Source organism: Branchiostoma floridae, chromosome 14 (assembly GCF_000003815.2).
Source record: "Branchiostoma floridae strain S238N-H82 chromosome 14, Bfl_VNyyK, whole genome shotgun sequence".
NCBI classification, from domain to species: Eukaryota; Metazoa; Chordata; class Leptocardii; order Amphioxiformes; family Branchiostomatidae; genus Branchiostoma; species Branchiostoma floridae.
The window spans coordinates 13,222,693-13,245,384 of record NC_049992.1 but is presented as its reverse complement, the minus strand read 5'-3'; the positions used below and the strand labels follow the sequence as shown (position 1 = coordinate 13,245,384).

Sequence of the window (22,692 nt, the reverse complement as noted above, 5' to 3'; positions counted from 1 at the left end):
CCTTTGTCCTACTCATAAAACTGTTCTCCGTGATCCGAAAAAAGAAATCATTATGAAGAACACTGGAGATGTTTTCCTTTTGAGTTTCCTACATGTGTGTAAGACAGATCGAAGGAAAACAAAGAGTGTTCTGAAATTTAGGAAGTGACCTAAAATTTGTGACGAGAAAACTCAGCGGGTTCTCAACAGTAGGAGCCCTGTGGGGAAACCGCTGTGACTTCCTCTGGTACCGCATAGCTCAAAAAACAAACACAAAAGACGACAAGGAACCTAAAAAAAACTGACATTTACAAAGATTCTTAGTCGTTTTCGTGAGTTACTAACGATATCACGGAGAGGGTAAACGTCGAGAAGAAATTGTAAGTTTTGAGACGCGCAGTTTGTAGGCAAACAAATGCAACACTGAAACACATCCCGATTTTTGGCCACACACACGCACACAAAGACTCGCATTATCCAGCCACTGTAGCAAGCTTTCTGGCGCCTGATCGCGATGTAAAACCGATGAGAAGCTGGCAGACCTACCGACTGAAGCATTCAAGGTTGAAGGAGAGTTGGAGGTCGAAATCGTGGCTTTTGTGGCGATAAAATACACCAGAATCGCCGAGAGTTGATTCAATCGACACCACTTCTTCACACACCAGCTGTGAGGCCGCAATGCCGCTCGCTGGTTGGCCACTGTATATCACGTGACAATACATTGAGCACATGGTGCGGAGGCGACGAAAGGAAGCTGCAGTTTGGCTTAAAACCGCTAGTAGATTTAGATAAATAAACACATTCTCTTTCCAATTAGTGGGATTTCTGCAATTGATAGTTTGACAAGTTACTTTCTAAAAAGTTAAAATTTAGGATACACATGGAAATGACCGTGTTTATCTAAGAGTTTTGAAAGGGTAAGTTGAAGTTTTGTAGGTCACCACTTGAGCAGTGTGAAACATTCATATTTGATTTGCAAATGGTTAAAGATTTACAGACTTTCTTCTGCATCAGACAGAGTTTCTTAACCCCATAGCAGGTTTCTTTTTCTGTGCACTCACCACTCAGTAGTACTGTTGACGTTGGAAAGTGTTCAAGATGCCAATGACTCCGAGTTTGGCTACTCTCCAAGCAGAGGTTAGGCTCCCGCTGGTTTTTGGCGGCTTTTTACACTTTTTCGTTCAGACCAAAAGAAATCCTGGCAAAAAAGGAAGCCAGAGAAAAACGTATTAAAAGAGGTTAAAAACTGGAACATAATCTCTGCTTGGAGAGTCAAGTTAGATTGTTTTATCACCGCCACATCATTGCAGTGTTGGTTCTACACAGAGGATGTTTTCTCGAACCGTGTGCAAATTTACAGATCTCCCCATCAACCCGCCCGGATCTCCGCTCTCCAAACAACAACAGTCAACACAGCAGAGGCTGAGACACCCGTAACACGCACTTCTCAACAACGTGTTATGGACCCTAACCCCATTTCAAACACTGACATCACGAGTTGTCTATCAAAGGACCACAAAGGACACGAGCGTATCATCGAGACATAGCAGAACAACTCATACGAAATAAACTAGTTCCTGCCAAACTCCATACTACAAACTCCATAGGTTGCTAGAAATAGCAGAAATTAGCTTAGTAATTAGACTGAATAGTATGCCAGTCATCATGAGAATACAGTTTACAATCTACGGTTGTACTGAAATGAACTCCTATGGTCGGCTTACTCATCTGGTATATAATTCAGCTTCAAGTTTTTTCTTTTCTTAGCAACCTACAGGGTCGAGGTTATAGGATCTCGTATTAACCACAAGAAATCATATACTTTTGGGGGCATACGTACCGACATTTTCGTAAGGTAGGCCGTATTTCTAAGTGAATTGGCCACATTTTTTTGGCGAAATTGGCTTCTCGAACTTAGCAATTCGTTTACTTGGCGTTCCTATTCAATATCAATTCATTGTAAGTGTAAATATTTTGTTAAAAGTTAGTATAAGTCGTTGCTGGGCAACTCCGTGCAAGCCCTCCTTTTTTGCATCCGTTGCCAGAAGGATGACGTCTCAACGAAGAACGCTGATGGCATAACACACCAATATATAAAAACCTAATGATGACGAGAAAGCAACGTCAACATTTTACCAACAGTTTCATCCTTTGTTCCCGATATAAGTAACGTTACCTATTCCAGATTGCACCTCGTAGGTTGTATCGGGCTTTATATATGACAGAAGAATTAAATTACATTTGATCTATGCTGATTGGTTATAGTTAAGTACCTAAAGATTTCTTCTGTAAGTCCGAAATATGTCACAATCAATAGGTAATCTGCCACTGTGCTTCCCAGTACATTAGCAGTGCAATACTTGACTTGGCCCTGTTCCCTATCTTCAATACTCCCGGAGAATGAAATGCCATTTGCACACAAATGTATCCCGGATCGTATATTTTGCGAACTGCGTCCTACCAGATTTATACTTTCATTTCCTTGGCCGTGTCTTGAAAGCTGAATCGGCTTCTTCACTCTTGAATAAGCCGTAAAGCGTCGTTTGTCTTAAACAAGGGTCTTAACACACCTTGTTGATCCCGTTATCTGATCTGACCCGGTTAGGATCTTAAAACTGAGCGCGCTCCTGAGTTATCGATCTCCGTTTTTTTATGACCGTCTCCCGCCGAAGTAAAACTGATGACCCATTTGTTCACCAACGGAACAGCAACAGAAATAAATACAAGGCTTATGTGAACTGATAGGCAAGCCTGTATCGACGCACAGTTTCCAATGCTCATGACGTCGTCAAGTGTATAATTGTGTCGTGAGAATACTAGTATGATATCTAACAGTTCCAAAACAAAGGGAAAACAAACAGAAATGTTGTGTAGATAATGAAATCATAATAATACTTTTGTGGATTGTGATGTAGTGCATTTTTCATACGCATTGATGGCAGAGAATGCGTCTTAATTTTACAGCGTCATGTTTCATTCATTTTCAACGTAAGGCAATAAAACAAAACATACGGTTATTATTGTTTTACTACATGCATGTCCACATTTCTCATTTTGTCGTCATGTCTCTTTACCCATGGTGTTTTGTAGGAGAGAGTATTTATTTCTGTTCCAAAACTTGAATGAAGGCAACTAGACAAATACCGTACAGACTTCTGTACTGTTAACCATCCTGCTTTGTGTGCACACCACGACGCCTGACATCAAAGATACTCGCCGTGTTGGCCAAGAACTCAGACATTGATGGAGCGAGAATCGTCACCTTTTGACGGGAGAACGTAGACTAACACAAACCACTGTTTTGTCTTCATTACTGTTGTTGTATCGTTCTGACAAGATAGGCGGGCACGGTGAAAGATTAGAAGCATCTTATGAAAAATCAGTGACTTTAGATGGCTTCACTCCACTTCAATTGACTATCACACACGCACGGCTATGCTGCTGGTTATATAGCGATCCGACCAACGCTCTTCATTCTTGTGTTTATGTCAGACATTTTTCTCCTATTCTTTCCAAAGCATTCGTCACACCGTTCCTCTTTTCTATTTTTAACACTGCCAGTGGAGTCTAATCTCTTCCCCACTAACCGCTGCATTTCTACAACAGCGCACATATTCACTCTACACCAGCCAAGCCGTTTTTTATATAGAGATCTGAGTGATATTTTCAATTCCATTATGTTCTCGTAACTCCATTGAGATGCCAGTCTTACATCCGAAAAGCATCGCAATCCATCACACGGCTGAGAACATATCAACTTCCAGTCGTGTCTTCAGTAAGATCAAGCAGCGATGCGCCGACCCGGATTTCCATTTCTAATTAGTTTTACAAGCACAGGTAATACGTGCTACGCCGATCGTCTGGCGCGTTCCCCTTCACACCCATAACTCTCTGTCACAGTGCGTACAATGGCAAATCTGTTAGGTAAGGAAACGCCATCATAATTTCAACGCATATCGACGATTAGAAACAATTATGTTTACTGTATCTACACGTAACTTGAGGCAATTTTCCTGGTAGAAATTACCCCTCATAATGTTAGTCTTAATGTAGATTGACGGCACTAATGATGACAAAGATGCCGATATAAACGTAAACCTAACCCTGGAGGTCATATCGTAAACCCAAGGACAAACGCTTCCGAAGACAAAAGGACCAAATTCTGAGTTAAAAAGAGGTGAAGATTTTGCAACGAGCCCGACATAATTGAAATCCATGTCATAATTTGGTCGTGGCTAAGCATGTGGAAAACGATATCGTCTTGTCTCCGGAAGTGCTAGCCCGATCCGGTCCCAACCTAACACTCTGAAAATTCCATTTCCAGTCGGGATACAGATGACGTGATGTTGGCGGATTTGTTAGGAAAGCCAAGACAAAGGGGAGGGGGGCTTTAGCCATACACACCTAGTAGTATAGCGATGTTGTGTTTTGTGTGGAATGTTATGAATCGTTACTGACGAAAGATCCCGATGATGTGTACGCATATAAATTGACGGCCATTCCTGCGTTTTTCGAGTATTGTGGGTTGGTTGACTGCATTAAAGTTCATTTCATGTACCATTCCTTCAATGGAAAATGTACCTAATTTCTCACTTAATTGGTCTTAAGACTCTTTAAAGACTTCAGTCTTGATATTTCTTATCTACAAACTTTGACAATACCAAAAACACTGCTGTTATGCATCCTTGTGGTAAAAGGTATCGATGACATGTCACGTCGTTATGGTTTTGTTGATGGTGAAACCTCTGTTTAGTAAATCCGGATGGGCGAGGCGATCACTCTGGAATCCACCCGGGCGGAGTTATCGGGTATTTGACACATTTGTACTTTCATGTTAGCCACGCGTAGGCCAAAATAAAGATGGTCCTGATGTCAAAGTCTTGCAAAAAATAGGACGCTTGTTGTCATTGTCCTATTCTATTACAATAATATGACGACACTATGTGCCATGGGAGTTTTTTACAATTGCACGTTGAACCTGAGCACGTCAACATTGTACTTGACAGATTGTCTCTCTATTGAATAAAAATGTGTGAAGTTTTAGAAAAGGTCGGTGTTCACAGAACACCTGTTCCTGTTCATACCTGTTCTGGCTATATTTATCATTTCAATGCAAAGTGTTTTCAACAAAACAAAAATATGACTCTAATTTAAGTAATTGACGGAACACGAGCTATATATTTGAAATACACATACGTAGTTATCCGCATTGTCCGAACTTATTCGTTTGGCATCCACATATAATTATTGGACTCATGAAAAAGAGCTGAAAGCTGAAAACAAAATCCAGAAGAAACGATGCTTACAATATGATCGAGGGCAAGTCCTTTCCATTTTCATCTCCGCTATTCATCGTGCTGAGTTTGCCATTACATATTCATCCTCCATGCACAGGGGAGAAATAATGTCGCACAAGCGAAAGCGATGAGATCAATCAACATCAACACACGGAATATTTCGTGAGTACAAACCGCATTATCAATCACAAGTAATATATTCATCCAAAAAAGATCGCATCTTTCCATTTTTCCTACAATTTTCACGCCTTTACAATTTCTTACATAACTTACGGTTTTACTCTATGATTCTAACATCTCAAAAATGCAATAGCTAGACGGCTTGCTATATTACTATACGACAATAAAACGTTTTTGCAGGCGTCATCCATTTTCCGTGAGGCTTTATCAGCAACAATCTTGCATCTATTGCTGTATGTTATTTTTCAGTCTCTCATAGACTCGTGATTAAGAAATTTTGCACATATGAAAGACAGCTTGCTATCTTGGCATATCGCAAGAAACGCTATCGGAGGTTTTCATCAGTCTGTGCCACTCCATACGCCGCCGAGGCCGCAATAACGCAGTTCAAGTATACAAAGGAGATTTGCAATTTGCTATAAACCCAATAAAGCGTTAAACGCACGGTGCGCGGTAAGTGTGCCCGTGACAATGCATCAGATCGGAGCGGGGAGCTGATATCACAGACTGGCAAATACAGGACTTTTGTGGAGTACTATGAAAGGAGATTTACCGTTTTTCATGTCGGTCGTATTTGAGGGAAAAGAAGCTCAAATAAACCGACGAACTTTTGTTTTCTTTCGTCATTTTTTTCTGCATTGTTCTGGCGATAATTTTCCTCCAAATTCTTACGGTAATATTTTGCGATTTCGACAAATCCACCACGGTCTGCCCCTCCCTCATTTAGCTAAATCCAATTTAGTTCTCGGATCAGCGGCTTAACTAGATCTAACTGCGCTTGATATTTCTGTCTAGAGCTCTACCGTCTGTTGGAAGGTCTGTGACCGGGTAGCCTTAACAATGTACAAGCAGATGTTGGGAGCCAGTTTGCAACAGAAACGGCCAGCTTGGAAAACGATTTTACTCCTGACGTCTGCTTGCTAAGGTGTCGGTCTTGTAATGAATATCATAATATGGTTTGTATTGGCATTGTTTATCATTGAAGGTAACAATATTAGTGACATAAATGGTGACAGAATAGAATCTACTAGCAACAATCATATGTAACCGCTGTCATTACTATCGTTAAATCACAATCATAAGGCCATGTTGATTTGATTTTATGGATGACATCATCTGGTAACCCCAAAACTGATGCGAGCATGGGACTAAAACAAAAGTTTGACGAAAAAAAATGTGCCTTCGTTATGAAGTCTAAGTGATCAGGAAGATTGAACATATAACTGGACACACAGAATATACTTGTAGTGTACCAAACAATAGATTATTCATTCTTTTCTATCATATCTTATTTGACCTTGGAATATTCTATGCCAGTAGTATACGTTTTCCGATATTTTTTTTTCCACTACACATATTTGCTTATTTTGAAGCTGCTTTGTGCGTTTTACAGTATGGTTCAAAAGTACTACTTTTAGAAACGGCCGGAAATTGGTGCGCGCGCTGATGTCATCAATATAATAAAATCAATATGGCCTAACCATAACGCATTTACGGGACAACTTTATTAATTATCAACATCATACCATGACGTATCTTCCCCTGGAGCGGGTAACGCACGAAACATTAACTTCCAATCTCAAACTTCATCCTGTATCCAAAGACCTGATCTTCTGAAGAAATTGTTAAGAATCACTGATGACATTGATGTGGACATAAGTCGCCACGCACGTCATCAGATTACTTCAATCTCAAACTCCATCGATATCCCGTATCCAAAGATCAGATCGTCTCAAGAAATTCTTAAGAATCACTGATAATGTTGACATTGACACAAGTCGTCACGTACGTCATCAGATGACCCTGGGAACGTGTCATCGCTATCTCCCTTGGCAACGCTGCGGGAACGAGCGTTTGGTGAGACAAATCTCTTAATACTTGCGACGCAAACAGAGCCGAAGTGTGTGATAGATGAACACTATACATCAAACGGGGAAAATGATTACTGACGGAGGAGTCATTCAACTCATGTGTGTAAGTGCACGGGTAGGGAAGGATCGCTTTTTGTTGGCCGGCCGCGGGGAGGTTGTAGATGGGACGGATAAAAGACATCAACAAGAGTACCAAATTGCAGCAGACCCATAGACACGAACATTTGTTGAGCAGTTTTTTTTCACAATTCAATTTACAGATAGCAACGACCCACCCTCCCTCTCCACATTATGCGATTAACCCCTTCAGAAAGGGTCGATCACCCTTTTAAAGTGTGGTATTCGCAATATTAGTTGATCTATCCAATCATTTCGACGCTTCACATCTGATAGCGCTGGCATGGTCCCCAGCCTTAATGCTGTCGACTATTGATTCGCCTTGGTGCCTGTGGCGTCAGAAAGGCATGATCGTTTTTTCAGTTGCCTGTTTGAGTATTCCTGACAATTGTCTATAGAGATTTAATAGAGGTTTACGCATATAGCCATTGATGTAAGCCAGCATGTTAGACGCCTACGGGGCTAATTATATTTCCTAGCCCTTACCTTTCCTGCATCTAATTTCCCCGGAGCAACCCCTGGAGCTGTCCACAGTTCTCAGTAACAAGAACTCTATAAACGTGGGAATGCCAGGAACTCGACACGCCGCCTATTGAACCCAAACATGCGAGCAATGCGCCCCGTGTTGTATACACTCGCCCCCTGATCCTGCCACGGGTCACGGGCCACACATGCCCCCGGAGGTGCTAAAATAACAGGCGCTGAGTGATTGACGGATACAGCAAGAGACCATCTACCTGCAGTATGAATTGAAACCGCTAGATGTCGTACCAATCGTAGTCAATGAGCATGAAATTAAACATTCGCGTGAACATGCCCTTGGAGCCAAATCTCTTGGGCGTCGGTCCAATACAGACTTAATGGGACAGACACGTTAAAGCCTGGCAAGTCTTTTGTCACGTCAAGCCTCAAGTACGCCGATCCAGGCCAGCAGCCATGCTTCTGTCCGTGACTGCAAAGGAAAATCGAATGTGCGATAGAGATCAGGAATCCGCTACTTCTGACTTCATTCCAAATCTTACGTTTGTGCATAATTCCTCCATATCGTGTAAGGCACATTCAAAGATTATACATGTATTCTTTAATCTTATCACTGGATTCTACCAAAAAATTCCTCGACCTAATACTAGTACTAAGTACCTTCGCCACAACGTCACGACTTTTACATACCGTAAATTCTTCTTATTGAATATGCAAATCAGGGCGTTATTCATAAGTTGATTCATTTACTCCAACGTGGGGAGGAAGGTGTCTGAGAGACATCGAAACGTGAGCAAAATAATATTCTGGTTTTGTAAAAGAATTCTCCTATATACTTGCGTGCAAGTCTGGCAATTCTGCCATTCACCATTGAGTTGACCTATTATGGAAATTTCTAATTACTATGGAAACGAGGCACACGTTTTCATAATTCAAGCCCAGTGATATTTCTCTCCACCCAAAATTACATACACGCCTACACTCAAAACAATCTCAAAACAATCTCAAGACAATCTAATACAGCATATCAGTGATAGAGAATTTCACCAGCATGTTACAAACTTCAAAGTTTGTCCTGACAGCTCTTCCCAGTCCACCCCGGGTAGCATTTACAACTAGGAGAGTCGACTCGCTTATCAAAGTTAACACTCCAAGCAAAGTGTTTCGTAGTCTTTCCAATGTTGCCTTCTCCAGTCGTGTTCCCATAAGAAATACCGACAACATTTTTCATCGTTTCCGCTATTTCGTCGCCTTCCATCGTTTCACTGTGCTGAAGATCGAAGGATAAATGGTTGCCATGGCTCCCCGTTGCTAGGACACACCTTCCATGTCCGCTGCAGTGTTGTTGACTGCATCTCGCTGCTGCAGTGGTGATGTTGAAGATGAAGGGACCGAGCGTGGTCCGGAGGTAGCTCTGAAGTCGGAGACATTTTTCCTATAACAAGTTCCAGTAGAAATGGTCAATAGATAGGAACTTATCTTTTTCTGATGTCCAGTACCAAAGAAAGAACTCGAGTACTCTCGTTTATCATTAGTCAAAACGCAACCATTTTCACACACCCGACATTGGTACAATATGATGTTGAACAGGTAAATTTACGTTCTAAGTTATGGGACCCTCCGTTACATGTACTACAATCCATTAAAAGACCGTTTTTGTCGGTGAAAGGTTTTATATTCGAAATCGTTGAAGATTTTTAAATACTGTGTATGGTGGCATTCACCAACGAAAGTGCTTAACCTTGTACGTTTGTAAACATCATTTACTTGACGATTGCATACGATCCTTGCATGTTCAATTGGGCTTTCTAAGTAGACATACTTGTATTGAATTGTTTCTGTCAGTTCACAGGGGACGCAGGAGAAGAGTGATGGATGTCACTCGTAGCGTCCGGAAGTAAATCTCCGTTTTTATCCAGTTGTAGAGATTGAATTGCATTTGAATAGTGCTTACTTTTGTTTTTGTGTCCTGGTCGCTTCCCCAGATCACTATTCCGTCAGCACCCAGGTTGGCGGTCTGGCCAATCGTGTTCATCAAATCCGCCTGGGCGAACAGTATGAAGTGGAAGATTAGCATGAGGGTCAGTACATATTATTTCTGCTAACTTCCAAACAGATATTCTTGTAGAGTAACAATGCAGCAGGTATTTTATGTGCAATATGAGAAACCTCTGAGATAAAACCTTTATACTGTTATAACGCTGCAGAGGGCTGGCATTTCAGAGCACTGTGTAAGCCCTTTCCTTTCCCTACGTGTGTATTTGGATCAATTGTGAGAATGCATAAAACGGCAAAAATCACAACTTGTCAAGGCTACTTCAACTGACGATGATTCTACTTTCACTGCCTTCAGTCATTCAGTCGCATACTATAGTAAACGTATTCTGTTGTAAATGCAGAAATGTTCGCGGTGGTTTTATGTTCGCCACTTCACCGCGAACATAAAACCACCGAGAACATGTTTCCATTATAGTTTTTGACTACAGTCTATGGCGCTACCGCGAACTTAAAACCACCGGCGAAAACTCAATTTTCATGCTAACGCGAAATTAAATTCCCCGCGAACTTACATGCATTTATGTCTGAAAATATCTGGAGTAAAATATTGGTCTAGTTCAGTGAAACACGCTTACCTTTGTCAGGTATTCCCCAGTATCTACATACGAAAATCTTGTGTATGCGTAAACAGGAACATTTTGCTCAGTCCGTGATGCTGCCATGCGGAATGCTTCCTTGATGCGGAAGTACACCAACCTCTGAGAGTCTTCAGTCGACGCAAAGCGATGCGTCAGGTATATAGACGGATATATTACTGTGCTATCTCGGAACAGCCACTGTATCTGGTTGTTAAATTCTTTCTCTTCTTCCGGACAGATGTATCCTGTTGTGTGCTTCCTTTTCCTATCATTGTAGCAGGCGGGGAAGTGATAATATCCCCATAATCCTTTAGGGCGAAGCTTCCGCGCCAGAAGGATGGTTTCCTCAAACATGGTCCGGGCTGCGGTCTCAAATTCTTCTTTTGAGACAGCCTCGATCTTTTCTTTAGGCCAGTCAGGATGACGTTTTTCTACCAGCTCACGTGAAGCATTCTTGTAGATTATCTGAAAGTGAAGTAAATGATATCAAAATCATTCCTTTACACATGGTCTGTTTTTTTTCACCTTACAAGAAAAATTTTTGTTACGACAAAAAAGTCTGTTAGCTCGGTGAAGAAATATTTTGTTTATTTGCATAAGTGTGTAACTGTAACCAGAACATAGAAATAGCACAAACATTGTTCTTCTAAATTTTTAAAGTAATAGCAAGTGTTATTTTATTAATTAAAGTTACATTACGTATACCCGTGTGTTGGTACTTGTGTCAGTGTTTGAGTATAAAACCACCAGACGTTGCAAATCAAAGCTGTCACCTAGCGATCGAAAACAAAACTGTAGTACTGTGTAGTGGGACGTCATTTACCTCATTCCTATGCCAGACAGGCTTCCACTTCTCCCAGTCAATCACGGCTAACCCTTGGAAGTCCGGGTCGGGGATTATTGCTACGATGTCCTCAGCAGCTTTGGCGAGATGAGCCGTGATGTTCACAACCTATAATGGTGAAATGTATTTATGTGTTACATATTATTTGTTCAATCTTAAGACGGGTCAGTAACCCTTTTCAAGGAGGCCCACCATACATGTAGACACTAGACATGTTACAATCAGTCGATGTGGACGACGACATATAGAGAACTTGAAATCCAAACAAAACTAATGGCTCAAACAAACAAACAAACAAGAAAACAAACATGCACTATCACTGACATCCCAGTCATGCCCGTAGCCAGGATTTTGCTTGGGAGGTTCTTCTTAGTACTTACGGTACTTACGACATCGTGCGCCGCAGGCTCGAGCTGCCTAAGGGGGTCATTAGAAAATGTTTGTTTTCATCTAATTAAAAAAAATAATTCTTAATAACTACAGATCGTTGGTAGATATCAGTTTGCGCAACACTACGTTTGTAGGCTTTCATCATTATGCAACGAAAAACGAAGTTTCATTACAGTGGTATGTACCAAAGTGCTGTATTTTGTCATAGAAAAAAATAATATCAGAGGTAATAAAAATGATGACGTCATCAATTTGGCCCCCAAAAAATCAGATTTAGAATTCTTTAATGCCCATCTATCAACATTCGTTATGGCTCCATTCTTTCTTAATTCATTAATAAGAAAACAGTGGAAGGTTAAAATGCCAATTTAGCCAACCGAGATACCTTAAATCTTGACCCTCTTAAACGCTATTTCCTGAAATTTTCAAGGGAAATTTTGCTGTTGAACTAAGCTAAGTTCAATAAACTTTTTTGATGATAAGAAAGTCTTTTGAGGGCGACGCTGCCGCCACATCATGTTTACTATGTCCGGCCCCGAGGGCGCGAGCCGTCGCAAGGGAGGTCAAGCAAATTTTGAAATTTTTGAAACGCTATGCACTTTCTGGTGCAAATTTTTTCTGATAGACTGAATGAAATTTCTGTCAGTGAAAAATACAAATCAGTCCACCTTTGAAAAAAAATCTGGGACATTAAAAAGTGGACCTTTGGTGGGGCTTCCGTACCCCCTTGCTACGAGCATGTCAGTCCTACCAATGACGAAATCACACCTGGTGAAACATGCCTGCGCGTAGCCTTGCATAAACTTTTCAAGGGGAACAATGCGGATCCAACGTCCTTTCTGAAGATGTGACAAAAGCGTGCACGATTGACTTGAGGTTGTCTCCTGCAACATTGCCTAAACAAGCAGACAGTGTCCATACCTATAATTCAATTTTAGACGAGATCGTCCAAACATCATCTAGTGTTTACCTGTGGCACTCCTCCACGGACGGGCCTGGAGTTGTTGTAGTAAGGGTATAACCCGAGTCGGTTGTAACTGAAAATGGTCATGTACGAGCCGTTCCACCTCTGACCTGGGTTCGTCACGATGTTGTAGGAGTCTGGGTTGATGTCCACCCCGAATTTTGCGTCGCAGTTGATCGTGGGCAGGTTCCACACGGCGAGAAATGGTCGGGAGGGTAGGGGAGGTCCGCTGAAGGGACGGTCAGCGTTTTCCGTGGAGACCACGACCAGTTGGACGGCAAGTATAACAACGGACAGCACCTCTTTTGGTGACGCCATGTTGGACAGGTGGTTCCTTCCTGTGACAACTACCTGTATATCAAGCACTTTCAGAACAACGAAGGACTCTTGTTGGTGCAAGAATAAAGCTGAACTTCGGATTTTTCACCTTGACCTTGTAACTTTACCCGCCGTGCCGGCACGTTTTCATGCCCCACGGTGTCCTGAGTACAGCTTGAGCGCTGAGCTGCATTTTATGTCAGCAAACCGGTCCAACAGGTGTACAGATAACAAATAATTGAGATGCTATAAATACCACTATCTTGGTTGTAATATGATTGCGTGGAAAACTCTGGGACTGGCGGAGTGACAGTTGGAATTTGATAATCTAATCCACTTTACCAATCAATTAAGCCGCAATGTTAATAACACTTATGTAATGCCTGACGGGGTTTTAGGCCGTAAGTGGCTTGAACTTTTTTTTTAATGATCACGTCTCACGAGAATGAGCGCGAACTTTCCCTTCACAAAAGAGGAAGTCTCAGGTACTCCATGAAGACTGATCATATGTCCTATTACGCACGAGACCCATTACGAATTTCACTAATGCATTTGATTTGAATAGAAGAAGTTTATTTGCAAGTTCGTGCCCGAGGGCTAATTGCAAGTACATGGTATAAACATAGTGACAATGGACAGTCATGAACAATATTCTACTCTAATACTAGTGTTGGCTATTTCTAAACAGGTTGGGTTTGACTTCTTTTTTGGAAGCAGAGGGAGACGAAAAGCCCCACCTTTTCTAAAATTTGAGGTTTCTTCGATTTCAAGAGAAAAGTGGCTTAATTCGTCTGTCAATGTGGGGAGGTTGGGATAAGTCTTTGTGGCTTCTCTAAACAGAGTGATTCTTTCGGTTTAATGGCATAACGTAGTTGAATGGATTTGGGAACGCCGAGTTGCAGAAATTGTTTTCACGTTTCTAAAAGTGTGCAAAATCACGTGTTGTAAGGAATTTTACATTTTCCAAAAAGCTCTGTTAGAAAAAAAAGCAAACACACACACACATACATACATGCTCCGTCTTCCAACCAGTGCAGTTCAATGCAGTGTCACTGATTTATTTAGTATTTAGTATTCAGGTGACAAAATATGTGAAAAGATTAAGACTTTGCTAAAATCCATTCATAAAGATAATCATGATATAGAAAGTTTGGATTTGAATGCAGGATTTGAATGCAGGATTTCGTACATAGCGGACACACATTCCAAGCTGTGGAAGATCTCAGTCCATTGCCCTGGGAAAGAGAAATAACGTCACGCACCGTGACCTTGACCTTTCCAGCATGTTTTAGAGGTGAATAAAATTGACCCCATAACTACACAAACATATAAAATCCCATACAGTCTATGAACTAAACACAATGTCAGGAATAAATTTGCATAATAATTATCAATATTGTTCTATTATTGATTAATCAATTTTTTGCTAGTTTGTTCAAACTTTTATCTTTTGAAGAAACAACATTTGATAGACATGTAAAAGAAGCTGTTTATCTGATAAAAATGGATACTACTAGTATCTAAAAATTAAATCTAGAAGTATTCATATCCTTTTATTCAAATTTAAACCCTTCATCCAAAAGGCAGGACTGTATATTAAGCTCTCTTCTCCTAAGCTGTGTACGGAAGGTATCTTCACAAAACTGTGAGTAGAAGAAGCTGGTTCAGAAGTAAAACTGTCCAGGGGAAGGGACTGAGCAGAGAGGAAACGTTGGTTGGAGACCCTCTGGTACCAGATCTGCCACAACATGCCAGAAAACACAGCAAACACAGAAAAATGCAAGAAAGATTGAGATAAACTTTAAATACATTCTGGTGTCCACTGAACTGATTGTGGTGAAATGAAGTAAAAACTTTTAACTTCAATAATGGATAAAAACATATAATGGCATAACATGTTCTAAATAAAGTAACACAAATAATGAATCAATGTTCAGGGTGTAGTTGTAGTTTTTAAAAGTTTTTTTACACAATAATGAGGGTAATGGTTTGTAGGTCTCTCTGTTGTCACATGTTTTACATACAATACAATACATGTACAAAACTTTCTTTATAAATCGTCATATGAAAATCTTTTTGAGAGCTCTTGGAATGGCTGAGTCAATGGCCTAAGGTCATGCATATATCCTTAAGCTTTGATAACTTTATAACCCTGCAGTGTTCATACAGAAAGGACATTGCATCTAGCCATTGTTCATATCTGCAACAGTAAAATTCAACGTGCTTGATGCTGTTTAACCTTTGTGATTGCAGGTTTCCCCGGTCCAGCCTGGGTAACATCTACACATGGAAACCTCATAAAAACTGGCAAACTTAGCACTGCTCACATGATTACTAACTCTTTGTAAGTCATCTTTTTCAATCAATTTTCCAAAGGAAGAACTGTCAACAGTATGTTTGATAAATTTTTCCTTTGTTTCCATGACTCTGTTTATGTCATGGTTGCCATGGCTCCCCGTTGTTAGGACACACCTTCCATGTCCGCTACAGTGCTGTTGACTGCATCTCGCTGCTGCAGTGGTGATGTTGAGGATGTAGGGACCGAGCATGGTCCGGAGGTAGCTCTGAAGTTCAAGGCATGCTTCCTAGAGCATCATTTAGAGTACAAATGGTCAGCAAAGAGTAACTGGTCTATCTACAGAGTTTTAAGACTCATGAGACATTTTGTCAGCACATCTGATAAGTTTCTAATAAGACTAAGTAGTAATCATCAAAAAGTAAGAAAAAAGGGTGCATTCACAGAAAATAATGACAAACTACCAGAACACAGACACATGACTAACTGCCACCAAAATCTCTCAAGAAAGGACTTCATTCTATGAACAGAACAGAACAACATTCTATGAAGGCGACTTTTGGCCCTGCAGTTTTCCTATATGGCTTCATATGTGAGACAAATGGTTGAAATCCTACCTTTGTTCCTCCATTTTTATAATCCCCCCAGATCACTATCCCATCAGCTCCCATGTCTGCAGCCTGGCCCATTGTGTGCATCATGTCCCTCTGAAATATCAATGGTCAGTGAAACTTAAAGAAAGATCAAAGATGTCATCTTAAACATCTGTTTGGGGCTGTCTTCAGCTTCATTATTTTTTTGTGTGTCACCCATTGTTTGGGAGCCCATGTTATTGATATTCATTGTTTGAATAAATACAAACTAGCAAAATGATAATGTTTATTGCAAATTCATGCCCATTGGGCTAATTGCAAGAGAAGAAAGACTAAATACATGAAATGAATGAATATAGTCTAAGTACATGTAGATAAACTAAATTCTAACATGCAAATATTAAGTGGTTGAATGTACAAATGATACAAAATAGGGTACTAAGTCTACGTAGCTAATAATCTCCAAGCAGATCCTACAATGGCATAAGATAGTACCAAACTGGCCAAGGAGTGTAGTCAGCCAAAAGACATTTTTCATCTGCAGTTTCATGTCCTGAGCTTTGGATGGATGTGGTGATTTTTTTTCTGTCCCAACAAGCAAAGTTGAGTCCTGGGAAAGAGGGATGGGCACGGCCCTGCATCTGTTTCACTCCCAAAGTTTTGTTTAAGCAGCTTGTCTTGGATAAGTACATGTACTACATGATGTAGTACTAATCACTCAAAGAAGCACTTCAAAATTTGGAGTACCATATACATTTGTAGCTTGACTGTTTAAGCAGAATTTAACCCTTGGGAGGCTAACTGGCCATAACATACAGCATCTTTGTACATGCAGCCTTTGTAGAGTGGTGAGGGTTAAAAAGCAGGTCGACATTGTGCAAACATTAAGACAATTTTAGCAAGTCTTTTCTTTATTCAAGAAGCTTTAAACCCTAAAAAGACAATGCTAAATGACATGAAGACTGGCTAGTTAGGCACATACCTTTGTTAGGTATTCCCTTGTCTCCTCATACACAAACCTGGTGTATGCAAAAACAGGAATGCTTTGTTCCTTCCGTGATGCCCTCATACGGAATGCTTCCTTCATGCGGAAGTACACAAACCATCGCGAGTCTTCAGTCTGCTCAAATCGACTGCTGAGGTAGATGGACGGATATAAGGCTGTGCTGTCCTGGAACAGCCACTGGATCTGGTTGTTCCGTTCTAGCTCTATTTGTGGACAGCTATATGCTGCTGTTCCATTGTAAGTACTTTTCTTATAGTTGTAGCAGTCAGGGAAGAGGTAGTACCCCCAGTGTGCTTTGGGACGCAGCTTTCGTGCCAGAAGGATGGTTTCTGTGAACATGGTCCGGCCTGCGGCCTCAAACTCTGCTTTTGCAGCAGCCTCAATCTTTTCTTTACGCCAATCAGGATGATGTTTTTCCACTAGTGAACGGGATGCATTCTTGTAGATTGCCTGAAAGTACCATTAACAAGATTTTCTGAACAACATCTTGGATGGACTCAATTATTTTTTAGGTATATTGTTGTACAAGATTGGAGATGAAGATGATTCCATATTAGTACTTCATATTGAGACTGAACACTATTACTCAAGAGAAGTGATCTAAACCACAAAAATTTGTCTGGAATTTTGTAATGCAATGCCATACCAGTTTTTTGTGTCTATTATTTGTACATTGCTATACATTTTGAATCATTCAAATTGTGCTAAGCACTTTCATCCTTAGTCAACACTGCCCCCTAGCCTATCTAGACAGAACGGTCACTGAATAAAATGGTATTAGAGAGTTAAAAGAACTGTTACATGTAACGTTACATGTAGAAGTTCTCTAAATGTGACACTATTAATAGATCATGCTATCAATCGTTGTCATCATTACCTTGGTATCCCAGTTTCTGTTCCAGACAGGCTTCCATCCCTCCCAGTCAATAACGGCCAGTCCCCTGTAATCTGGGTCAGAGATCAGTGTCCTGATGTCCTCAGCAGCCTTGGCCAGATGGGCGGTCATGTTCACAACCTGTCAACACAGTCAACATGGCTGTAGGAGTGTCCGAGTGTTGGCAAACTGTCAGGGTTATTAAGGACATGAAACCAGACACCGTTTGAACATTTCTGACATGCTTTCATAGATATTCAGGGAGTGGAGTCAAGGGTGTGGTACTTGTGAAAAGTGTCAAGTTATATCGTATGGTTTGGTAATGCCTTGTTGTACTTGAAGCTAAAGGTTTTGAACACTATATCTCCGAAGTTACCTGTGGTATTCCTCCATTGATGGGCATGTTGTCATCGTCGTAGTAAGGATAAAGTCCCATTTGTTGTGAATAGAAGATGGTCATGTATGTACCATTCCACTTCTGGTCAGGGTTGGACACGATGTTGTAGGAGTCTAGGCTGAGGTCCACCCCAAAGTCCGACCCACATTTCTCAGAAGGCACGTTCCACACGGCGAGAAACGGTCGGGAAGGGAGGGGTGGTGAGACGAGAGGAACGGTCGCACTTTGCGTACAAACCTCGACAACGCGGAGGACAAAGATGACAGCGTAAGGTGTCACCTTCTTTGGCGAGGTCATACTTTTGCCAGACTGTTGTTTACCGCCTGAAAATGCAAAAAAAAATTGATGAAGATTCCTCAACACTTGTTGGCATCCATCTGTCTCGGAAGACAATGGTAGCCAGACAGGGTGGGTTAGGCAATCCGTCTGCCTGGCCTGTACTTGTTTTTTTAAGGCGAAGGAGGGGCGTGCACTGGTCGACTGGTACCCTCTCGTCTACTGGCGCACTAAGTCCTACGGGGGCAACTGTATGCAACGTGTAAGACGGCCCCAGCAGATGCTGGTTTGTTGTTTGGAGTTACTGTCTCCTAGGAGGACTTGCGACCAAGAATGCAAGGGGTTCCTCCTACCCCTCAACACTTACAGGAATACAAAAAGCTGAACATAAGCGAAATAAATACTGATGGCACACCCTTTACCAACTATGTCTAACCTCTATACTGTTTGAGTAAGATGGTATCATTGTTTGAGCATCACTTCAGAGCCATAAATGGTCACCCCATTCTTTGGACAGCAAACAGTGACAACTCTAACCGGCTTACTAAATTCTTAGTGACCAAAAGCTAATGATCAGCACAAGTACATGTATCATGAGCAAAACACATCCCGGTTTAAGAGATACATACTAACACACAGTCGACAATGACGATAGCCTGAGTACCATCCTCAGTAGGCCACTGGCTCAATACCTTCGCTGGCTAATCACTACGAAGCATGGTACTCATTCTACAAATTATGATGACGGAAGAAAATTACGGTACAGATAGGAGAAGCGAAAACTGAGAGATCGATGTTACCCGAATAAATAAAGTCTGTAAGCCCCCTTGGCTGAGTTTCTCCGATCTCCGATCTTGTCAGACTTTTACATCATAGTTCATGCCATCAATTCGTGACATATAAACAAGTCATCAAGTTTTGAAACTGGCATATACCACTGACATGTACGGCAGGATGCGCCGACTCACGAGATTGTCACTCACTTCCGTAATAGGTCAAAGTGGAAAGGTCAATAGTATACCAAAATACTATCACCTAGCGGTTTTCTCAAGACACGCAATAGTATGCGGGAGCAAATGACACAAATTTACAAGGTGAAGAGTTTTTACTTTATATAGTGCCAAATAGCTGAATGTGTTTGTTGATCAGTTATAAGATCGTGAAAGGAGAGGGCCTCAACATGTTAGCGACATTACTAGCTTGTAGAAAAGTAACAAAGTAATTTTTAGTACTCAAATTGCTTTCTGCCTTCTCGCGACGGGTTTTACTCTGAAATTCAAGTGATAAAAGTAACGCACACTTTGTTTAAGATTCTGGAAGTTCCATCGTATGGGGTCGCTTTGCAGTTACCGAAAGGTTCGCTTAGCGGTTACCCCAGGCGAACCTTCATTCGCTTTCAAGCCTTGTAGAAAAGTAACAAAGTAATTTTTAGTACTCAAATTTCTTTCTGCCTTCTCGCCACGTGTTTTACTCTGAAATTCAAGTGATAAAAGTAACGCACACTTTGTTTAAGATTCTGGAAGTTCCATCGTATGGGGTCGCTTTGCGGTTACCAAAGGGTTCGCTTAGCGGTTACCCCAGGCGAACCTTCATTCGCTTTCAAGCCTTGTAGAAAAGTAACAAAGTAATTTTTAGTACTCAAGTTGCTTTTCGCCTCTTTGTAACGTAACGTGTTTTACTCTGAAATTCAAGTGATAAAAGTAACGCACACTTTGTTTAAGATTCTTTAAGTTCCATCGTATGGGGTCGCTTTGCGGTGACCAAAGGGTTCGCTTAGCGGTTACCCCAGGCGAACCTTCATTCGCTTTCAAGCCTTGTAGAAAAGTAACAAAGTAATTTTTAGTACTCAAATTGTTTTCTGCCTTCTCTGCACGGGTTTTACTCTGAAATTCAAGTGATGAAAGTAACGCACACTTTGTTTAAGATTCTTTAAGTTCCACCGAATGGGGTCGCTTTGCGGTTACCAAAGGGTTTGCTTAGCGGTTAGCCCAGGCGAACCTTCATTCGCTTTCAGGCCTTGTAGAAAAGTAACAAAGTAATTTTTAGTACTCAAATTGCTTTCCACCTCTTCGTAACGAGTTTTACTCTGAAATTCAAGTGATAAAAGTAACGCACACTTTGTTTAAGCTTCTGGAAGTTCCATCGTATGGGGTCGCTTTTCGGTTACCGAAGGGTTCGCTTTATATAATAGCGGTTACGTTACCCCAGGCGAACCTCCATTCGCTTTCAAGCCTTGTAGAAAAGTAACAAAGTTATTTTTAGTACAATGTACTCAGATTGCTTTCTGCCTTCTCGCCACGTGTTTTACTCTGAAATTCAAGTGATAAAAGTAACGCACACTTTGTTTAAGATTCTGGAAGTTCCATCGTATGGGGTCGCTTTGAGGTTACCGAAGGGTTCGCTTAGCGGTTACCCCAGGCGAACCTTCATTCTCTTTTAAGCCTTAACTTTTGCCTAATCAATGACCTCCTTGGCCGGGTAATACTTTTCCTATCTGTGGCCTTTAACATCTTGTCGTACATTACACGAGACGGTAGATAGCATAGTGAAATGATAAAACTGCATCATCTTTTGCAACCACTTTTATTTGCCCCGATAGAATTAAAAGAATATGAATTTACATGTTGCTACATTGTAGCATTAATCATATATAACAATCATATATATTATTAACGTTCATCTACCATATCATCTTCATAGATAACTGTGTAACATAATGCCTTGGACAACATAACAAAATACTTTTTTTATACCTAATTTGCGAGTAAGTAAGATTTCCGCACCATGCTATACAAGATAGTTTGATTAGGATGTTTAAGCTCATAGTAACGGTAGGTCGTACTATCTCACCAAGTACACTAGTATGTTTACGGCAGGTTTATAACAAAGTAATATTTACAATGCCTCGCTCAAAGTATTTGAACATTTGTATAGTTCAAAATGATGGGGAAGTGTGAATTATTTCACCCTGGCTGTATCTTTTATAAATTCACCTTGCCTCTGATTCCTAATAAGTAAAAGTAAAGTTCACATTCATAAACATATACATATGGCTATCATATAACAGATCATAGGATTGCTCTGTTAAACATTAATCACTTTGGTGTATGATACTAAAATGTGACAAAAATGAATGCCAGGATGCGTAATAATTGCAAGGTCATGAACAGCCAACTATTTTTAATTTTGTGTCAAAAGGTATAGGTTCTATACCCAAGGACATTCCTTAACCATGTTCACTGATTTTTATTTTATTTGTACATTTCGTACGTGTTTTTCCACAAGAACAAAACTACCACAGTTTGGGAGCTTTTATAGATGAAAGAAAACTTTTCCCAAGCCTACCTGATTTATTTATTTTACCAGAAGAAATTGGTAAATACTGTTTCTGAAGAAAAAGAAGGACAAAAAAGCACGTAAGTGGACATTGTGTAATAGTGTTGTGATAAGTTCCCTACGTTGTCTGAAAATCTACACACGTATTTATTCTATACCATGCTTCAACAAGCATCTTGCAGGTATACAGTTTAAAGAGGGGTGGTTAATCAAAGTTAGTTAAGGCCCCTGGACACTGGTGATTTCATGGACAGCAGGCAGCACTATTCCAGTTTTCGTGGATTGCTGGAAAATTAATAGACATTGGCCAAGTATTACCAGAGGACTTAGCCGGTCATAGAGTTACCATTTGCAGCCTTCGGTGGGCAAATCTGTACTCCAATGATCGGCTAATTCCTCTAAGAAAACACCCTTCCTTTTGGCCAATTTCTACCTTTTTCAGTCTACCACGGAGACAAAACAGCATTCACTGAACAAAAGCGGTGTTATGTACGCCGGGGTAGCCGGCCGCCATGGCTCGAGGGGGGGAGTAGGACCCAGCTCCGGTGAAGAAGATTGGATTGTAGACGTGTCGGATACGACGTCCTGCGGTCGGTGCGTTGACGTTCCCCATCTCCACGGCAGGGGTTGTATCTTCAGCGGGCTTCAGCTTGGTGAAGCTCGCCTCTGTGTTTTTGCGGCACGCCACGGCACAGAAGCAGATGATGCCCATCAGCACGGCTATGGCAGCTAATCCACCAATGATGGCGCCCGGTGTAGGAGGGGGAACTAATGCATGGTGATAGGACAGAGAAATAAAGACATTATACCAACCGTTTAAGTATCGTACATATTTATC

At 41.0% G+C, this 22,692-nt stretch overlaps 3 protein-coding genes across 6 annotated transcripts in view; all 3 read right to left on the bottom strand.

Moving 5' to 3' along the window:
* The window catches only part of LOC118429838 (arginine-glutamic acid dipeptide repeats protein-like), a 95,542-nt gene extending 87,160 nt beyond the window's left edge, over positions 1-8,382 (bottom strand). For 2 of the 3 annotated variants that reach the window (XM_035840440.1, XM_035840439.1), the window contains exon 1: positions 526-689. The gene's annotated coding sequence lies outside the window, so the exon portion shown is untranslated. Of the gene's footprint in view, positions 1-525; positions 690-7,930 lie in introns of those variants that run through there. The other variant, XM_035840444.1, reaches the window with a different exon arrangement.
* A 142-nt stretch (positions 8,383-8,524) lies between these two features.
* LOC118429839 (hyaluronidase-1-like) lies at positions 8,525-13,442 on the bottom strand. Its single transcript, XM_035840447.1, has 5 exons — positions 12,765-13,442; positions 11,384-11,512; positions 10,558-11,025; positions 9,879-9,968; positions 8,525-9,359 (listed from the first exon to the last, which is right to left on the bottom strand). Exons 1-5 carry the CDS (start codon positions 13,074-13,076, stop codon positions 8,988-8,990), a joined length of 1,371 nt encoding a protein of 456 aa, XP_035696340.1. The 5' UTR covers positions 13,077-13,442; the 3' UTR covers positions 8,525-8,987.
* Positions 13,443-14,108: 666 nt separating this feature from the next.
* Positions 14,109-18,589, bottom strand: LOC118430687 (hyaluronidase-1-like). Of its 2 annotated transcripts, XM_035841677.1 has the most exons (6): positions 18,222-18,589; positions 17,849-17,986; positions 16,948-17,421; positions 15,990-16,079; positions 15,549-15,661; positions 14,109-14,814 (listed from the first exon to the last, which is right to left on the bottom strand). In XM_035841677.1, the coding sequence occupies exons 1-6, from the start codon at positions 18,537-18,539 to the stop codon at positions 14,712-14,714; spliced, it is 1,236 nt and encodes a 411-aa protein (XP_035697570.1). In that variant the 5' UTR covers positions 18,540-18,589; the 3' UTR covers positions 14,109-14,711. The 2 variants fall into 2 exon arrangements, with proteins under 2 accessions (XP_035697570.1, XP_035697569.1); XM_035841676.1 differs by having other exon boundaries at positions 14,109-15,661; positions 18,222-18,588.
* Positions 18,590-22,692: the final 4,103 nt, after the last annotated feature.